At 36.0% G+C, this 19424-nt stretch overlaps 1 protein-coding gene across 1 annotated transcript in view; it reads right to left on the bottom strand.

The window, feature by feature from the left end:
- LOC131435358 (neuroligin-4, X-linked-like) overlaps window positions 1-19424 on the bottom strand; it is a 413817-nt gene that overhangs the window by 29299 nt on the left and 365094 nt on the right. The window contains exons 15-16 of the mRNA XM_058603165.1: window positions 1645-1861; window positions 1358-1542 (exon numbers count right to left, since the gene is read on the bottom strand). Coding sequence (XP_058459148.1) covers window positions 1358-1542; window positions 1645-1861 — 402 coding nt within the window. The remainder of the gene's footprint in view (window positions 1-1357; window positions 1543-1644; window positions 1862-19424) is intronic.

Raw genomic sequence — 19424 nt, 5'->3', positions numbered from 1 at the left:
TTCATACATGGTTGAATCTGTGTATGGGAAGCTAAAATTGAAGAATATTTTATTATTTTCTTACCCTATGTGGTAAGGAGCTATAATCAGAGGGGTTCATTGTTTCTCCTGGAATGAATAAATTCTTTCTGTATTGACCTTTAAAGGCTTTCGAAGATTTTTTGACATCCCTTATGGGGTGCCTCATTTACTTCTGCTCATACATATTGCGTATCCTACTGCAATCTTCCGGGAATGCAGAACGGCGTCTCTTTTTTAAAATCTCTAAATCCTTTTGGGGGCTGCACCCGATCAGATGCTCATAACAAAATCATAATACAAGTATATCAACAGTTGATATGTATAACAATTTGTGTTATTTTGAAATATTTAGCGAATGAAAACTGTTGAAGTTAAAATTTATGATAACAATATAATAACAAAATCAGTTATGATGTTTTACTTCCATTTGCAAGACTCATGATAACATTCATTAATTGGAAAAATGAGTTCTTCCGTTGCTTTATATCGAAATATAATGATCAGAGTTTCAAAAACTAAAAGAAGAAACCAGATCACTTAATAAATTATTCATTTAATGAAAAAAACCACTCAACAATTTTGGATTGAACCGATGCTAAAAGTTGGCTGTGATATAGTTTTTCTGTGTTAAATTTGCTTTCTAATTTATTACAACTATTGATATAAGTTCCTGCTTTCGGACATCTGTAGTATCAAATTCAATCATAATTATGATACAAACGTTTCAAAATCCGTTACGATTTTGTTCCTGCTAGAATCTTTTTTGTTATGATTTTTATTATTTTAACAGCTTACCACCCAAAAATATTTCAAAATTTGACTCAAAATATTTCTGAAATAAATTATTTCAGTTGTTATAATTCTGTTACTACCATCTGATCGGGCAGGTTTTATTAAATGTGCATTTCGGCACCTGCCCATCGTTCAGTATCTTTTCGGAGATGCAGAACGATTTATTTCTTTTTGTTTTGTGCCTTCCATGTTTATTTTATCTTGCCCTTCCCATCCGGAAAATGATGAGCCACGCAAGGCACAAATCTACAAATAACTAAGGGAACGTGTCACTTGAGCCAATCAGTTCTGATTCCTGATAGCACAAAGTGAATGTGATCTTCGTATTACAGTTGTACCAGTAGTTTTTATCATTAGTGATATTTTTTATACTAAATTGTCTCTTTATTTGACGCAAAATCATCACAAAAAATATTCATCAGTTTTTCAGTTTGTCATTTATCCCTAATTCCTATAACTAACTACACTTGAGTAACAAACATATCGAAAATAAGTGAACTGTGTTATTACATTTTGCTGTATTTTTTTTTAAATTTAAACTAACCTGCTTCGTCCGGACTGGGGCTTCCGTTATTTCTAGATCCACTTCCCGAGCCGGAACCACTACTTGTCTGAGACTTTCGCCGTCGGGATCGATCTCGCTGGTAGTAGATTCCGGCAAAGATTAGCATATTCAGTAACAGTAGTAGACAACCTACGCCGACTGTCACACCCAAAGCTGCAGTGTAACTGTGAAAAAGAAGTAGAGTAGAGAGGTTTATTTTAGCAATGTATCAATGTCTTTATGACGTGCTTCGACTAGGAGCGAAATCAGATAATTTTCAAATTTACCTATAATAATGCCGATTCGCCAGTTTTTCTAGTAACTCTTCCTCTTCTTCCTCACTAAGCAATCCCCCGTCAGTATTCCCTTCCTGCAGAACTTCTCCCATTGTCGGATCAGGCGTGCATTCTGTTCCAAATGACTCAAGTCGTGATTCCTGGGCATCGTTAATAATTCCGTTGCCATACATTCTCGGTCGACTGAATGACTCTGCCCGTACGGAGCCTGCCGGAGGATAAAAAAAAGATAAAGCCATCGCATTATGCTCAGTAATGACCGGAGACCACTCAACAGCTTAATTCAATTGCAAAGCCCGCGTGTTGGATGGATAAAAAATGTGCAGTCCAACTTTTAATTTCATGTAAATTTAAACATGTATATGTATGGGTTATGTTCCGTTTGTAAGCTTAAACACTAATGCCTCTCAACCAGCTGCTGCCTGATACGCTGCATACTCGTTAGCTAAAATCTAGAGCAGCATCGAAGGACTATTTTTGACCCACTTCTTGTAGGATCTGTTCTCTGCTGTCGCTATCGATGCTACATCTGCACTCACTATGTTTGTAGAGTTCAAATGCATACGTGACTTGAAATAATCTCTACCTTGCCTTCTACTATTTTAATTGTGGTCGTTTATTTTGATGTTGAAATCATTTTCGATGTATTTTGCCATTACGAGAAATGAATAGAAACCTGAGTCACAGAGACTTGGGTCAAAAGTTGAGTGACTTTCATTCAGACAACAGTTATTTGCTGAAAATTATCTCTGTAAAATATGCAAAAAATCGCTAGAATCTCAAAACTATGACCGCAAATGAATATAAACCATGCCAACATTTACTACTTTCCGATGAAGTTCCATGAGTTCACAAATCAAATAATTACATACATAGATGTTCCATCTAAAGTACGTCACGGTAAACACACAGCCATTATTCGATTTCATTCTAGAAACTCTACTAGACCACCCGCCGAGCCGGATAGTGCTCTGTATGAAACAAGCAAACAGCAGCATTTCCTCGTTCTAAACAAATCTGCGCTTTCCGTAGTTCAACACGACATGAGCAAACGAACACTTCGAGAAGAAAACGGAAACAGTTTGCCTAGTTGGGTATGCGCGTTGTTAAGTTAGCAAGAGATTTTATATGTCGAAAATCCTTTTTAACGCCACTAAACCGACCGTAAAACCAAACAAACACCGACAACGCCAACAGTCAACTGGGAGCTACCAGAATCGCGGAGGGCGAATAGTTTTGAATTAGGTAGCACTTGCTCATCTCGGTAAACAGCCAGCCCAGTGCGCACTTACTGTGATGCGGGTGGCGAAGCCCCTTTGAAGACATTTCTTATGCTGTGCTCAGAAAAGAATACTGCTGAAAGATATCGTATAAGCTTTCAGCGGGAGCTGAATGTTCGGTGATGCCGGAAAGAACATTACTTGTCACGCTGCACGACACTCACTGATGCTCGAGAGTGGTCTCCAGGAGTAAGGGACGGAATAAAAATTCTATATCCGAAATATTTCACAACGCAATGACGTTATATATTTGAGTCCCTCTGCAGTAACCTCTGCTGTGCGCTAGAGTTGTTATTGAAAATAGCCCCCATTTCTATCGTAGCTGTTGGCTAGTCACGTGACCGAGTGCAAACCGGATCTCAGTGGGGCAGAGCTTGGAAAGCTAGCGTTAGTTGTATTTCTTCGCTGAACCATTCTATGGGATGTCGTTCCGGTAAATTTATTACCAAGATAGTGCTGTGGGCCGAAGTTAATAAGCTGTAAATGTTTTCTTTTGCTTGGCATGGTTCATCATGAAACTAAACTAATTCGAAGAAAATCTACTCGATAACTAAAATAGCGCATAGCTCGGCGAGTGCGAGATATGCCACGATGTATGCGGGACTTCATCAGTAAAGACGTTCATGTTGAACAGCTGAGTGGCGTAGCCGCTCAACATGAACTGCTATACACAGATGAGTCAAAGACGAAACGTAAATACAAAAAATAATAATAATAGCTATCCTTTTTTTCCCTTCAGGACGTTCCATGTGCTTCAGCATATTTTTTATGTGTTTTCTAGGTGCGCTCCAAGGCTCAAAAAAAGTTATTTTTAATAACCTCAAACCTCAAACCATCACATTTTCACCAGCGTGTTGTCATCGTACCTTGGGTGTGGCGTCCCGTAAGCATTTCACCCTATCTTCACTACACACGATTCCACCGGTTTCGATTGAAAACCTAGAATTTAGATAAGTTTGTTCAGAATATTGTTCTGGGTTCTAACCAGTATGCTCCTTATCAAATTCGAGCCACTTACTCTATTTACCTTACTGATTAATGGACGCTTTTTTGTGATTGATTTTATACTTTTTCACTTAAAAAGGCTAGGCGAAATCCATAAGGACAAGTATCATATGCCATTCGACTCAATTAATTAAGATCGCAAAATGATTGTGTGTACGTGTGTGACGTAAATGTACATTCAATTTTCTCACAGACGTCTCATTCTTTTATTGGTTATTCCGGTTGTCATAAACTTTGATTCAAATAAAAGAATATAAGATCGTATCAAAAATCTAGTTGGATCCGACTTCCGGTTTTGCAAGTACAGGGTAAATGGAGTAAAAATGTCAATTTCTAGAGTGTTTTATCATATAGGACCATGAATTCCTTGAAATTTATTTATTAATTGATAACCAAATAAACTCATTTCACCTATACCGGATACCGATTTCGGGTTCCAGAAGAACCAAGAATAGTGATAAGAAATTGAAAAATAGAACTCACTTCGATTCCTCAGTGGTAGACATTCGCCGACTTCATTTTTTCCTATGTAATTAATTAATAATTAATGGATTTACCCAGATTAATACATTGCTGAATCGAAACGGTCGTCTGTTAGATTTAATACTCGCAAATGATGTCGCATTGCCGGTCATTACCGTATTCTCGCCAGTTGAACCACTGGTTGACCTTGACGCGGACCATCCCGCTCTAGGCGTTGAGTTTAGGATACCAACGCCAATTGAGTACGACGAACTATCTATGTAATTCTCTCTTGACCGAGCCGAGCCGACTATGTCGAACTGAACGATCTACTTTCCATTATAGACTGGCGATTCGTTGAAAGGACTGCTAATGTCAATGACGTTGTTGCATATTTCTGCGATGCTGTAGAAAGTGTTGTTTCCCGCACTAGTCGTCCACCGCTAAAACCGCCGTGGACTAGTCCACGTTTACGTGCTCTTAAGCGAACACGTTCTGCCACCCTAAGAAAATATTGTAACACTCGTTCGCAGTACTTCAAACAACAACTGATTAAAGCAACTAGACAGTATCGTCGTTACAACATTTTTCTATATCGTTGCTAAATTAAACGTATTGGAATAAATCTTCGTCGAAACCCTAAACGTTCCTTCGTTAACTCAAAAAGGAGAGAGACTGGCCTTCCGCACTCTATGTACTTAACCGATGAAACGGCCCGCAACGAAAAGGAAAAGTACGATTTATTTGCCAATCATTTTAAACAAACATTCAACGAAAGTTCTGCTACACTGATGCAAATAGACGAAGCAGTTACAGATGTGTCACGTGATATTTTTTATTTCAATATTCCGCTTGTAACCGAAGAGATGGTTAGAGTCGAATTGAACAAATTGAAGTTGTCGTTCGCTGCTGGACCCTACGCTTCAGATCCTACTTAACAAACCGTTCTGTCAGTGTAAAAATTGGCTCCTCGATTTCAGAAGTTTTCTCAAACCTGTCCGGAGTTCCGCAAGGCAGTAATCTTGGTCCGCTGTTGTTTTTGATTCTCATGAACGATTTTTTTGCTACTGTTACCACCGGACTCTCCTATGCCGATGATACATAAATCCTTAAAGTTGTCAAATGTCTCCTGGATTGCATTAAGTTACAGCAAATGATACAAACGTACGTTGAATGACGCTCAAGCAGCTATTTATGTATCGAGAAATGCTGTATCATCTCCTTCCATCGTAAAACTGATCCTGTCATATTTGATTATTTCATTGCGGAAAGATCCATGACACGAGTGGAGAATATAAAGGATCTTGATGTCATTCTGGATCAAAAAAAGACTTTTAGACTTCATTATGACAAAATTTTAGCCAAAGCCAATCGTCAACTCGGTTTCATCGTGAAGACTGCCTCAGAGTTTCGTGATCCGTTGTGTTTAGGATCTTTGTATTGCTCACTTGTACGTTCTATACTGGAGTAAAACGCTGTGGTATGGTGTCATTACCATGCTCTCTGGAATACTAGTATTGAAGCTGTTCGACGAACATTTGTGCGATACGCTCTGCGCCTGCTACCGTGGCGTGACCCCATGAATTTACCGCCATATACCGATCGATGTCGTCTATTGAATCTTGAGCCATTGGAAACACGACGAATCATTGCTCAAACTACGTTTACTGCTAAACTGCTTTTGGGTGATATTGACAGCCCATCTTTGCTAATGCGGTTAAATCTCTACGCACCGGAAAGATCACTTCGTCAACGCAACTTTGTACTCCTTATATTGTCGAGCTGAATCGATTGTTATATAACATTCGGCCATCCGGGTCTGAGAATATTTATATAAAACGTGATTAATCCACCTAGCAGTGAGATGATACCTTTTTTTTATCAATCCGCATGTGTTTTTTGCATGGATATTCTTAGGTGTTTTAGTTCTCATGATTAATTATCGTCGTTTTAAACGGCAAATTGAGATTTTAATCACTCATTACCCTGTAATGACGAAACTGCAAATCGTATCGAATTTCAATATTAACGTGTGACAATAGATTGAACATTCAATGATATGTCGAAGTAAGTTCCACTTAAGAGTTTTTCGTCATTATTTATGGTACTTTCAGAGCCGGTATTCAGGAACTAGCATAACCCAAAATGATTCCCAATTAATACGTCAAACAATTTACATGTTCTATGTCGATATGAATATTAAAAACTCATCATATGTAATTCCAGAATCAGATAAAATTCACAAATTTTGTATGGGACCATAAGTCCTGTAAATTGAATTTTTGTTTTTGAAGTTCGATTTGGCCTTTTTGAGAAAATGATTGAGCTTTGAGAAACGATTCGATACTGGAACCGGAATTCTAAAATCGGTGTAGTCGAAATCAGTTAAATTCACCTGAGGAGTGCGTAGACATCGTTGAGAAATTGTAGTGCGAATTTAAATTTGGGGGTACATTCCGAATCCAAGAACGACTACCGCTTAAACTGAAATAAATTTATTTGGTAATCGACATTCCAAATCTGCAAACCCGATAAACCAGATTAATTTATGTGAAATGGACATTTTTATACTAATCACCCTGTATCTCCTAAACCAGAAGTCGGATCTGACTAAAAAGTAAAATGTTTTATAGGATTTTAAGACCTCTCATTTGAAACGTAGATGGTTCTTAGATTTCATTTGAATCTTAGATCGGTTCAGCCATCTACGAGAAAAGTGAGTTGCATTATTTTAATTTCGTTCCACATATCATCCTATGGTTCCGGGACCAGAAGTCGAATCCAAACGTAATTCAGGAACCTTGTTTGGAAGTATACTACTTTACATATGAATCTGAGTTTGTAGGAAACGGTTTAGCCATTTCCGAGAAAATTTAGTGAAATTATTTGTAACACACGCATTTGCTGATCTCGACGAACTGAGTCGAATGGTATGTGGGAGTTATGTTGTTCCAGAATTAATTACTGTAAGTAGTTTAAATCAAAATAATTATGGAATTACTTTCAACACGAAAATGCTGATATCATCTGGTTTACATATGCCATATTCGAAAGATTATGATGCTTAAAACGAACCGTGCTAAAATCGGTCCGAGGCAAATTGTCATGAAAAAGGATGCTGTACACAGTCTTTTTGGTATTTAGAAACAATTGTATGTAACAGTATAAAAATTGTGTTTCACGTTGCTCCCAAGCAGGCGCGTAGCCAAAGAAAATTTTCGGGGGGGGTTTTAGAACATGGTGATAAATCAACACATGTACAATTTATATCACAATGTTTCCCATGGGTTATTATTTTTTTGTTTCGGGGGGGGGGGGGGTTTGAACCCCTAAAACCCCCCCCTGTGTACGCGCCTGCTCCCAAGCATTGCTTTGTCATACAGCGCTCAAAACTCCTACTGCTAAAATAGGGGGAAAAGTCGCTTACACAAAAATGTCGATATCTCCGTTGAAAATGGACCGATTTAAACAATCTATGGCTTGTTGGATAGCTATTACCGTGTGGAATCTAAGTATAGAAACATATTCCGTTTTCAAGGTCAAGTGTGACAGATACTGTCAAAAAATTAACAATTTTGACATAAAACTTCGCATAACTCAAAAAGTAAACATCCGATCTCAAAACCATTCAATAGCGTTCTGGGTGACGGGGAGGCCTTTCATTTGCGACTAGTTTCATCAAAATCGGTCCAGCCATCTCTGAGATCTCGACCTCTTAGTTGACAACACACATACAGACACACATACAGACACACACACACACACGGACATTTGTTCAGTTTGTCGAGCTGAATCGATTGGTATATGACATTCGGCCCTTCGGGCCTCGGAAAATTTTTCTAAAGTTTGAGCGAATTCTATACCTATTTTTTATATATATAAAAAAAAGGTAAAACCTGTTTTAATCCACCTAGTGGTGTAATGATGCCTTTCTCATATATAATACGGGATATTCTATTCAAAATGTTTCTCTTCGATTTTTGAAAGAAACCAAGGGATTGTTTGTGCATTAATTAGTATAACATAGAGAATCAAACAGTTATCTGATCGGTTAGTCCATCCATTAGAAAACGAAGGGAGTTCACTGTTATATGTACTTCCTGCACCGGAATCCGAAAGCCGGTATAATCGAAGTACGGCCACCAACTAACATGACGTACAAACTGTACTAGTTTTAATTCAAATTTTGATGATTTTATACGATTTTGCCATCGTACTGTAAACGACGATTTAAATATTTGCTGTATCCGATGTATGTATTTGGCCCTAAGATTGGAAATATCGGTTTTGAGTCCAGTTTAGAAAATTTTTGCCTTTCTCATATAGAAAGATTATGCAATCACTGTAAAAACCGACTTTTGAACCGAGGCCCGGAGGGCCGAGTGTCATATACCATTCGACTCAGTTCGTCGAGTACGCAGAATGTCTGTGTGTGTTGCACTAACTTTTCTCGAATATGGCTGAACCGATTTTCACAAACCTAGATTCAAAATGGTCTTGTGGTCCCATACAAAATTTCTGAATATTTTTTGGATCCGATTTCCGGTTCCGGAGTTATGGGGTAAAATGTGCAAAAAATGAAAATATGTGTTTTAACTTTTCTCATAGATGGCGCGACCGATTTTCACAAACTTCGTTTCAAATGAAAGGTGCTGTGGTCCCATACGTAATTCCTGAATTTCATCCAGATCCGGAAATATAGGGTAAGGAATGTTAAAATATTTATACCACCACTGAAAAGGGCGAAAACCGTAAAAGGTTTTCTAAATCGAGCTCAAATCTTCTTAAATTGATAGTCGAACAAACCGATTTCGATTATTCTTTTAAGAATCGAAGAAAATTATTTTGAAGAATACTACAGCATTCTATATAATAGTATGATATATATATATATATATATATATATATATATATATATATATATATATATATATATATATATATATATATATATATATATATATATGTGTATATATATATATATATATATATATATATATATATATATATATATATATATATATATATATATATATATATATATATATATATATATATATATATATATATATATATATATATATATATATATATATATATATATATATATATATATATATATATATATATATATATATATATATATATATATATATATATATAGAAAGAACTCTAATTTTAGAAAAATTTTCACAGAGCCGGAGGACCTAGCGTTATATACCAATTGATTCAGCTCGATGAACTGAGCAAATATCCGTGTGTATGTGTGTGAGAGTGTGTGTGTATGTGTGTGGGTTTGTATGTGTGTTGTCAACAAAGAGGTCGAGATCTCAGAGATGACTGGACCAATTTCAATCAAACTAGTCGCAAATTAAAGGTCTCCCCGTTACCCTGAACGCTATTGAATGGTTTTGAGATCGAATGTTTACTTTTTGAGTTATGCGAAGATTTATGTCAAAATTTTGACAATATCTGTTACAATTGACCGTGAAAGCAGAATGTTATTTTAGAATTAGTTTCTGCACGGTAATAGCTGTTCAACAAGCCATAGATAGTCCGTCCATTTCTAATGGAGATATCGATATTATTGTGTAAGCGACTTTTCGCCATATTCCAGTAGTAAGAGTTTTTAGCGCTGAATGACAAAGTAATGTTTGGGAGCAACGTGGAACACGATTTTTTATACAATTGTTTCGAAGTACCAAAAAGACTGTGTACAGCACATTTTTTATTGAATTTTGCTCGGACCGATTTTAGCACGGAGATTCATATAAAAAGACATATGCTCCAAAACAAGCTTCCTTGGATTCGATTTCTGATTCCGGAACTACAAGTTGATTTGTGAAACGAAGTTAAAATACAAAAATATTTACAAATATTAGTTGATGTAAATGACATGAATTTTTATAAAGCACCCCACTTCGCCTCCTAGTTGCGCGGGACAATTCTTTTTTAAAATCGCTCCGAACAATTATTTAACGTAACGAATAGTTAAGATAACAATAGTTTTTAGTCGGGTTATTAGTGCGAATCTTTATACGCAATAATTATCTCATTTAATAAGTGAAAACAATCATTAAACTACAATGTCCCCCCTTTCCCTAAAAACAAACAAAACATCTTGGTCGGTTTTTGCTCTCAATCTTTTTATTCGGTTTTTGCATAAAAAAACTTATTCCAAAGATGTACATATCCGATTTATACTTTCAGTCGTTTAATTACGTTTACTGAGTATGGTCTGATTGGGTAATGGGTAAACAATGTTTTTTTTTTTTTTTTTTTTTTTTTAAATAACTATTTATTGGAATATGAGTTAAAATTAAATTATTAAGATTTAAATTGGGTGTTCAGCCACAAGTGGTGACTTTTCAGCCCTGTTATATATATATGATTTGGTTATTACCATGAAGACATTATTTGCTTCCGCAATTCTGAGATTTTTGTGTAGGGAAAATTCTAAACCTACTTGTATTGTGTAATGGGGAAAAGGAACTTATATACTAACTTACTAACTAATACAGAGAGCGAATCGATTCAATTGAAGATTGCATCGATTTTTGTCGGAATTTGCTTATAATATTATGTGACATTACATCTAATGGTTCTATATTTGTGAGTCTGTGTAACTCATTTGTACTAAACCAGGGAGGACGCTTCAGAATCATTTTCAGAATTTTATTCTGAATCCTTTGAAGCGTTTTCTTCCTGGTGGAACAACAGCTTGACCAAATTGGTACCGCATAAAGCATGGCTGGTCTGAAAATTTGTTTATAAATTAACAATTTGTTTTTTAGACAGAGCTTAGAATTTCTGTTTATAAGAGGATATAAACATTTAATATATTTATTACACTTTGCCTGGATTCCTTCAATGTGATCCTTGAAAGTGAGTTTTTTGTCATACGTTAAACCTAAGTATTTAGCTTGATCAGACCATGTCAATTCCAAGCCATTCAATTTGAGAATGTGATTATTGTTTGGTTTAAGAAAAGAAGCTCTTGGCTTGTGAGGAAAGATAATTAATTGCGTTTTTGCTGCATTTGGTTTAATTTTCCATTTTGACAGATAATCACTGAAAATATTTAAACTTCTTTGTAGGCGACTGCAGATCACTCTTAGATTTCTACCTGTGGCTAACAGACTTGTGTCGTCACAGAATAGCGATTTCTGACAACCAACGGGTAGATTTGGAAGATCAGAAGTGAAAATATTATACAAGATTGGAGCTACACTCGAACCCTGCGGAACACCGGCTCGTACGGGTAGCAATTCAGATTTACAATTCTGATAGCTAACCTGAAGAGTACGATCAGTTAAATAATTTTGAATCATTTTGATCAAATAAATAGGAAACTGGAAATCAGACATTTTTGCTATTAAACCTTTGTGCCAAACACTGTCGAATGCTTTTTCTATGTCTAGAAGAGCAACTCCAGTGGATAACCCAGAAGAATTATTTGATTTTATCATGTTCGTTACTCTGACAAGTTGATGAGTAGTTGAATGTTCATGACGAAATCCAAACTGCTCTGGTAAAAAAATTGAATTCTCATTTATATGAGTCATCATTCTTAACAAGATAATTTTTTCAAAAAGTTTACTGATAGAAGAAAGTAAGCTAATTGGGCGATAACTTGATGTTTCTGCTGGGTTTTTATCAGGTTTTAGGATAGGAATTACTTTAGCGTTTTTCCATCTTTTTGGGAAGTAAGCTAATGAAAAACACTTGTTGAAAATTTTAACCAGGAGTCTCAAGGCAACATCGGGAAGATTTTTAATAAGAATATTAAAAATTCCATCATTACCAGGAGCCTTCATGTTTTTAAGTTTTCTAATAATTGATTTAATTTCATCAAAATTCGTCTCAATAATGTCATCGTGTGATAACACTTGGGTTGAAATATGATCATATTTCAGTGAGACTTCATTTTCAATAGGACTCACAACGTTCAAATTAAAATTGTGGACACTCTCGAACTGCTGAGCAAGTTTTTGAGCTTTTTCGCCATTTGTAAGAAGTATTTGATTTCCTTCCTTGAGAGCAGGAATAGGTTTCTGAGGTTTCTTAAGAACCTTAGAAAGTTTCCAGAAAGGTTTAGAATATGGTTTAATTTGTTCAACTTCTTTAGCGAAATTTTCATTTCGCAAAAGAGTAAATCTATGTTTAATTTCTTTTTGTAAATCCTTAACTATGTTTTTCATAGCAGGATCACGAGAACGTTGATATTGTCGTCGACGAACATTCTTCAACCGAATGAGCAGTTGAAGATTGTCATCGATGATAGGAGAATTTAATTTAGTTTGAGCTTTGGGAACTGAAAGATTTCTAGCTTCGATAATATAATGATTCAAATTATCAATTGCTGTGTCGATATCCGCAGAATTTTCTAAAATAGTTTCATGATCCACATGATTTTCAATGTGAGATCTGTAATCCAACCAATTTGCTCTATGATAGTTGAAAATAGAACTAATTGGATTAATTATAGCTTCGTTGGAAAGTCTGAATGTTACAGGAAGATGATCTGAGTCAAAATCAGCATGAGTAATCGGTTCACTACAAATGTGACTTTGATCTGTTAGAACCAGATCAATTGTAGACGGGTTTTTCACGGAAGAGAAACAAGTAGGATTACTGGGATGAAGAACTGTAAAGTAACCAGCTGAGAGTTGATTATGAAGTATTTTACCATTACTGTTATTTTGCCTACAATTCCACTGGACATGCTTAGCATTTAAGTCCCCTATTACGAAAAATTTCGATCGATATCTTGTAAGTTTTTGCAAATCGCCTTTAAAGAAATTTAATTGTTCGCCGGTGCATTGGAATGGCAAATATGCTCCAGCGATGAAATAAATTCCATGAATGGTTTCAACTTCGATTCCCAAGCTTTCAATAACTTTAGTATTGAAAGAAGGTAAAATTCGATGTTTAATTTGCCGTTGGACAAAAATGGCAACTCCACCACCAATTCCAGTAAACCTGTCAAATCGATGAACCACATAATGTGGATTACTTTTCAATTTTACATTTGGTTTAAGAAAAGTTTCTGTCACAATGGCAATATGAATTTTGTGAACTTTGAGAAAATTATAAAATTCATCTTCACTCGATTTCAAAGATCGAGCATTCCAATTTAAAATATTCAAATAATTATTTAACATCACTGTTAAATTTTAAATTCATTATAATATTATTTGCAAATTTCCATCCGATTTGAAATGCTTCAAAAAGTGATGAAGTCGAATTCATTTGGATGATCATTTGAAAAAGTTGATCTTGTAGGTAGATCATTTTATTTTCAGTTATATCGCCTAAATCGACTTCATTTAAAGAAGCGAATGGCATTGAAGGAATATTTGTAGGTAGACTGCCATTAGAAGAAGATGATTTGGCCGGTCTACCTATTAATAAATTGTTTTCGTTAGAAGAAGAACTGCAAGGCGGTCCTGTGTTTTGATTATTTACATTAGAAGAAATAGGAGATAGATTTCTACCTAATATACCAGCATAACTGACATTAGAAGAAGATGATGACGAGGTCGATCTACCTGTCAATAAATTGTTTTCGTTAGAAGACGAATTGGCAGGTGCCTTAGAAGAATTTTCAGGTATGTTCTGTAAATTTAAGGTCGTTGATTTGACTTGTTGTCTAAGCGAACGAGCGTTTAAAATTTTTTCCCTGACAGGACATTTCAAATAATTGGATTTATGATTTCCATTGCAATTTGAACATGAAAATTTATCAGTGGTTTCATTCATTGGACAAGCGTCTTTCGAATGCGATTTACCACAATTCAAACACCGTATATCCATATGACAATTTTTGGTTCCATGACCGAAGCCTTGGCAACGACGACATTGCGTTAAGTTTGCAATACGATTATGCCGTTTATAATGTTCCCAATGAATTTTAATGTGGGAAATGAAACGTACTTTTTCTAAAGTTTTCAAATTGTTTACATCACTTCGATTGAAGTGTATTAGGTAAAGTTCATGGGAAATTCCAGAGCGTGGTTTAGAAGTACCATTCGCTCTTTTTTTCATAAGTATTACTTGGGAAGGGGCAAAACCAAGCAATTCTTTTAGTTCATTTTTAATTTCATCAATACTTTGATCATTTGATAATCCTTTCAAGACAGCCTTGAAGGGTCTGTCTGATTTTATATCATATGAATAAAATTTATGAAGTTTTTCGGACAAATATCGAATAAGACTTTCGTAATCTTCCAATCCATCCACCAAGACTCGACATTCTCCTCTTCGTCCGATTTGAAATGAGACTTTTACTTCCGGGAGAAAAGTAGAAAGCTCAGTACGGAATGCTTTGAAGTCGGAAATCATCACCGTCACTGGTGGCATAGATTGATGTTTCTTCCCAGAACGACAAGCGTCCATTTTGGGAATTTTTGAAGAATTTTCTTCTATGTCGCTACAATCGGATTCAGGAAGAATCTCGTAAATATTGTTAGACGGCATAGGATCAACGGAAGGGAAATCCGTCCGTTGTCTTTTATTTTTACATTCAGATTCTATAAGATCGTGAATGTTATTAGAAAAATGTTGAATAACGGATTGTGATTTATTCCGTATTGAATTATTTTTAGCCTTAGGCTTGTTGCCTTTCCGGTTGGACGCAGGCATTTTTGAAATTTTAAATTAAATTAACTAGGCTAAATTAGTCTTCGATTAGACTCCTAGCTAGCCTTAGAAAAGGCTGATTAATTTCTTAGTCACTCTAATATCACTCTTTGTATCACTTAGTCACTCTAATATCACTCTTTGTATCACTTAGTCACTTAGTTAGTGATTCAGGTAGCCTTGAAAAAGACTGAAGCCTTGAATCAATGAAACTCTAGGTAGCCAGAAAAAAAATTCCAGGAGCCAAGAGCTATACGCGTGCGGTGCGAACGACTGTTCAACACCGACTGGGTAAACAATGTTAATTGAGTTTCACTCTCATCCACCGTGCATCATTCAAAGCCCAGGGTTACAATTATTATTATTAGAAAAATTTACTGACAACGGATTTGTTTTGAGATTTTCAGTTATCAATATTTATGAAACATAATTCTTCAAGTTTATCGAAATCGAAATGTTGCCCTTAAAGTTTAGTTGGGAAAATGTTTAGTATATTTATTTAAATTCAAACAATCGCTTGCTATACTAAAACTGCCTGCTTACCGATCAGTAGATACGACTTGTGCTTGACGTGGGTAAATCTGAAAGCCCCTTGAGATCAAATCAACAGATGGGATCTTTAACGATTCTGATTTTTGTCTATGCTTTTCGTCAGGTTCCAGTCCCCAGTTTTGCCTCAGCAGGAAATGGAAATCTCAGAAGCATGCCTTCAAGAATTATGCCTTCCAACATCACAATCTATAGCAATGTTTCAATTTCACTTCGTGACACAAATTCCCATACTGACTAATCCAACTCCTAAGCAAGGATCACACCGAGGACTGTAATTCAATTCGATTTCAGCTTTGTCGAACGAACGTTCACGCCGGAGCCAACAAAAAAAATCTTCGATTCAACATGGGACTTCCGTTTGCCCGGTGGGCAGATGAAAAAAAAAACCATCCATCCCATCCAACAAACCATTCAGTTATGTTCACAATGAATCGATCCTGTTCGAATTTCAGTGTTATAGTTGTTGAATTTTTACTGAAGCCTAGAAGCGACAAAAATACGCACAGTTTTGTGAAAGACAGTGAACGAGAGAAATAAGAGCTTTGTCGGATTTGTCTGAACTGACTGGTTGGTTCCAAACTGTGCATGGAAAGGGTACAGGTCCAATTCGCAAATAAAATTGCTCCGTTGGTTGAAGTTTTGTTTCGAGGAAGTTCTTTTCATTCAAATACTAGATTTGATGCTAAATAAAATTTCTCCTGGGGCCGTGAAGTGCTTTGCTCGCGTAGGCCATCCTTAAGAAAACGGAACCCGAGAACTAGTCGGTTCGTACGGACACCAACTAACATGACAAACTCTACTAGTTTTTATGACAATTTGAAGTTTTTATACGACAGTTTAAATTTTTGTTGAATCCGAAAATATGCAGTAATTTTTGGTAGGACCATAAGACGTAACCTTTCATTAGACCGTAAGATTGGAAATATCGGTTCAGCAAACTCTGAGAAAAGTGAGTGAGATCCAACTTTGAGCATATGACTATCTTCTCCAGTCGTTAATCGAAAACCGGGAACCAAAATAGCCAGAATCGGTTTGTTTAGCTGCCTACTGATAATGGTTATCAATTTGAGGAGTTTTTAGCCCATTGTAGAATTTTTTTGGCGGTTTAAGTGACAGTGTGCAATACACCCAAACCTCCGTTTACGAACACTTTTTATACGTTACCTCTTTTTACGTACCTCTTTTTACGAACCAAATCCCAAATAACGTAACCTTTTTTTACGAACCAAATCCCAAATAACGTAAACTTTTTTTACGAACCTACTTCGTGAAAAGAGGTTTTGTCATTCATCGAAAGCGATTTCCGACTCCATGGAAACTACTACAATATGGGTATTTTTGGAACGGGTTTAAAGAGTAGATTCCGGAAAATGATGTTTGAGGTATTTTGGAAATCCAAGATGGCGACCTCCGGATGATTGATATTCCTCGAAAACCCTTGCAATATGAGTATTTTCGGAACGGAATTGATGAGTAGATGCCGGAAAATGATGTTTGAAGTGGTTCTGAAATCGAAGATGGCGACTTCCGATTTGTTGATTTTCCTTGAAAACCCATACAATATGGGTATTTTCGGAACGGAATTGATGAGTAGATGTCAGAAAACGATGTTTGAGGTAGTTTTAAAATTCAAGATGGCGACTTCCGGTTTGTTGATATTCCTTGAAAACCCATACAATATGGGTATTTTCGGAAAGGGGTTAATGAGTAGATGTCGGAAAACGATATTTGAGGTGTTTCTTAAATCCAAGATGGCGACTTCCGGTAGATTGATATTCCTCGAAAACCCTTGCAATATGGGTTATTTTCGGAACGGAATTGATGATTAGATGTCGGAAAATGATGTTTGAAGTGGTTCTGAAATCCAAGATGGCGACTTCCGGTTTGTTGATATTCCTTGAAAACCCATACAATATAGGTATTTTCGAAACGGGATTGATGAGTAGATGTCAGAAAACAATGTTTGAGGTGATTCCTAAATCCAAGATGGCGACTTACGGTTTTTTTATATTCCTTGAAAACCCTTACAATATGGATATAGTGTTTTAAAGGAATACCAAGTTAAAGGAAAATGGCAAAAACTTTCAAAAGATACTAATAAACCAGAAGTCACTGTTTTGCATTTCAAAACCACCTCAAATATAATTTTCCAACGTCTACTTTTAAATCTCTTTTCGAAAGAACCCATATTGTAAGGGGTTTCAAGGAATATCAACTAATCGGAAGTTACCATCTTGGATTTAAGAACCACCTTAAACATCGTTTTCTGACAACTACTCATAAATCCCGTTCCGAAAATACCCATATTGTAAGGGTTTTCAAGAAATATCAAGAAACCGGAAGTTGCCATCTTGGATCTAAGAACCACCCCAAACATTGTTTTCTGGCATCTACTCATCAATTCCGTTCTGAAAATACCTATTATGTAAGGGGTTTCAAGGATTATCAAGAAACCGGAAGTCACCATATGAGTTGTCAGAACCACCTCAAACATCGTTTTCTGCTATCTACTCATCAGTCCCGTTCCGAAAATATCCATATTGTAAGGGTTTTCAAGGAATATCAACAAACCGGAAGTCGCCATCTTGAATTTCAAAACTAACTCAAACATCGTTTTCTGACATCTACTCATCAATTCCATTCCGAAAATATCCATATTGTAAGGGTTTTCAAGGAATATCAACAAACCGGAAGTCGCCATCTTGGATTTCAGAACCATCTCAAACATCGTTTTCTGATATCTACTCATCAATCCCGTTCCGAAAATATCCATATTGTAGGGGTTTTCAAGGAATATCGACAAACCGGAGGTAGCCATCTTGAATTTCAAAGCTAACTCAAACATCCTTTTCTGAAATCTATTCATTAATCCCGTTCCGAAAATACCTATATTGTAAAGGTTTTCAAGAAATATCAAGAAACCGGAAGTCGCCATTTTGGATTTCAGAACTACCTCAAACATCGTTTTCTGATATCTACTCATTAACCCCGTTCCGAAAATATCCATATTGTAAGGGTTTTCAAGAAATATCAACACACTGGAAGTCGCCATCTTGAATTTCAGAACTACTTCATACATCCTTTTCTGACATCTACTCATTAATCCCGTTCCGAAAATACCCATATTGTAAGGGTTTTCAAGAAGTATCAAGAAACCGGAAGTCGCCATCTTGGATTTCAGAACTACCTCAAACATCGTTTTCTGATATCTACTCATTAACCCCGTTCCTAAAATATCCATATTGTAAGGGTTTTCAAGAAATATCAACAAACTGGAAGTCGCCATCTTGAATTTCAAAACTACTTCAAACATCGTTTTCCGACATCTACTCATCAATTTCGTTCCAAAGATACCCATATTGTTAGGGGTTTTAGGCAATCTCAATAAACCGGAAGCCGCCATCTTGGATTTTGAAAAGAGCCCAAACATCATTTTCTTGCACTTACTCTTCACATCCGTTCCGAAAATAAACATATGCCACAATAATCACACAAAACTTTTTTTACGAAGTAAATTCCAAATAACGTAAACTTTTTTTACGAACCAAATCCCAAATAACGTAAACTTTTTTTACGAACCAAATCCCAAATAACATAAACTTTTTTTACGAACTACCTCTTTTTACGAACCCCCGTTTAGTTCGTTAATGGAGGTTTCGGTGTATTGAATACACTTTATCCTATAACTCTGGAACCGGAAGTCGGATCCGGATGAAATTCAGTATGGCACCGTATGTCCTTTCATTTAAATCTTAATTTATAAAAATTGGATGAGCGGTCTCTGAGAAAATCGATTGCACGTTTTTAGTTCATTTTGCACATTTTACCCCA

This window comes from Malaya genurostris, chromosome 3 (assembly GCF_030247185.1).
Source record: "Malaya genurostris strain Urasoe2022 chromosome 3, Malgen_1.1, whole genome shotgun sequence".
Classification (NCBI taxonomy): Eukaryota; Metazoa; Arthropoda; class Insecta; order Diptera; family Culicidae; genus Malaya; species Malaya genurostris.
This window is presented reverse-complemented; position numbering and strand designations above follow the sequence as displayed.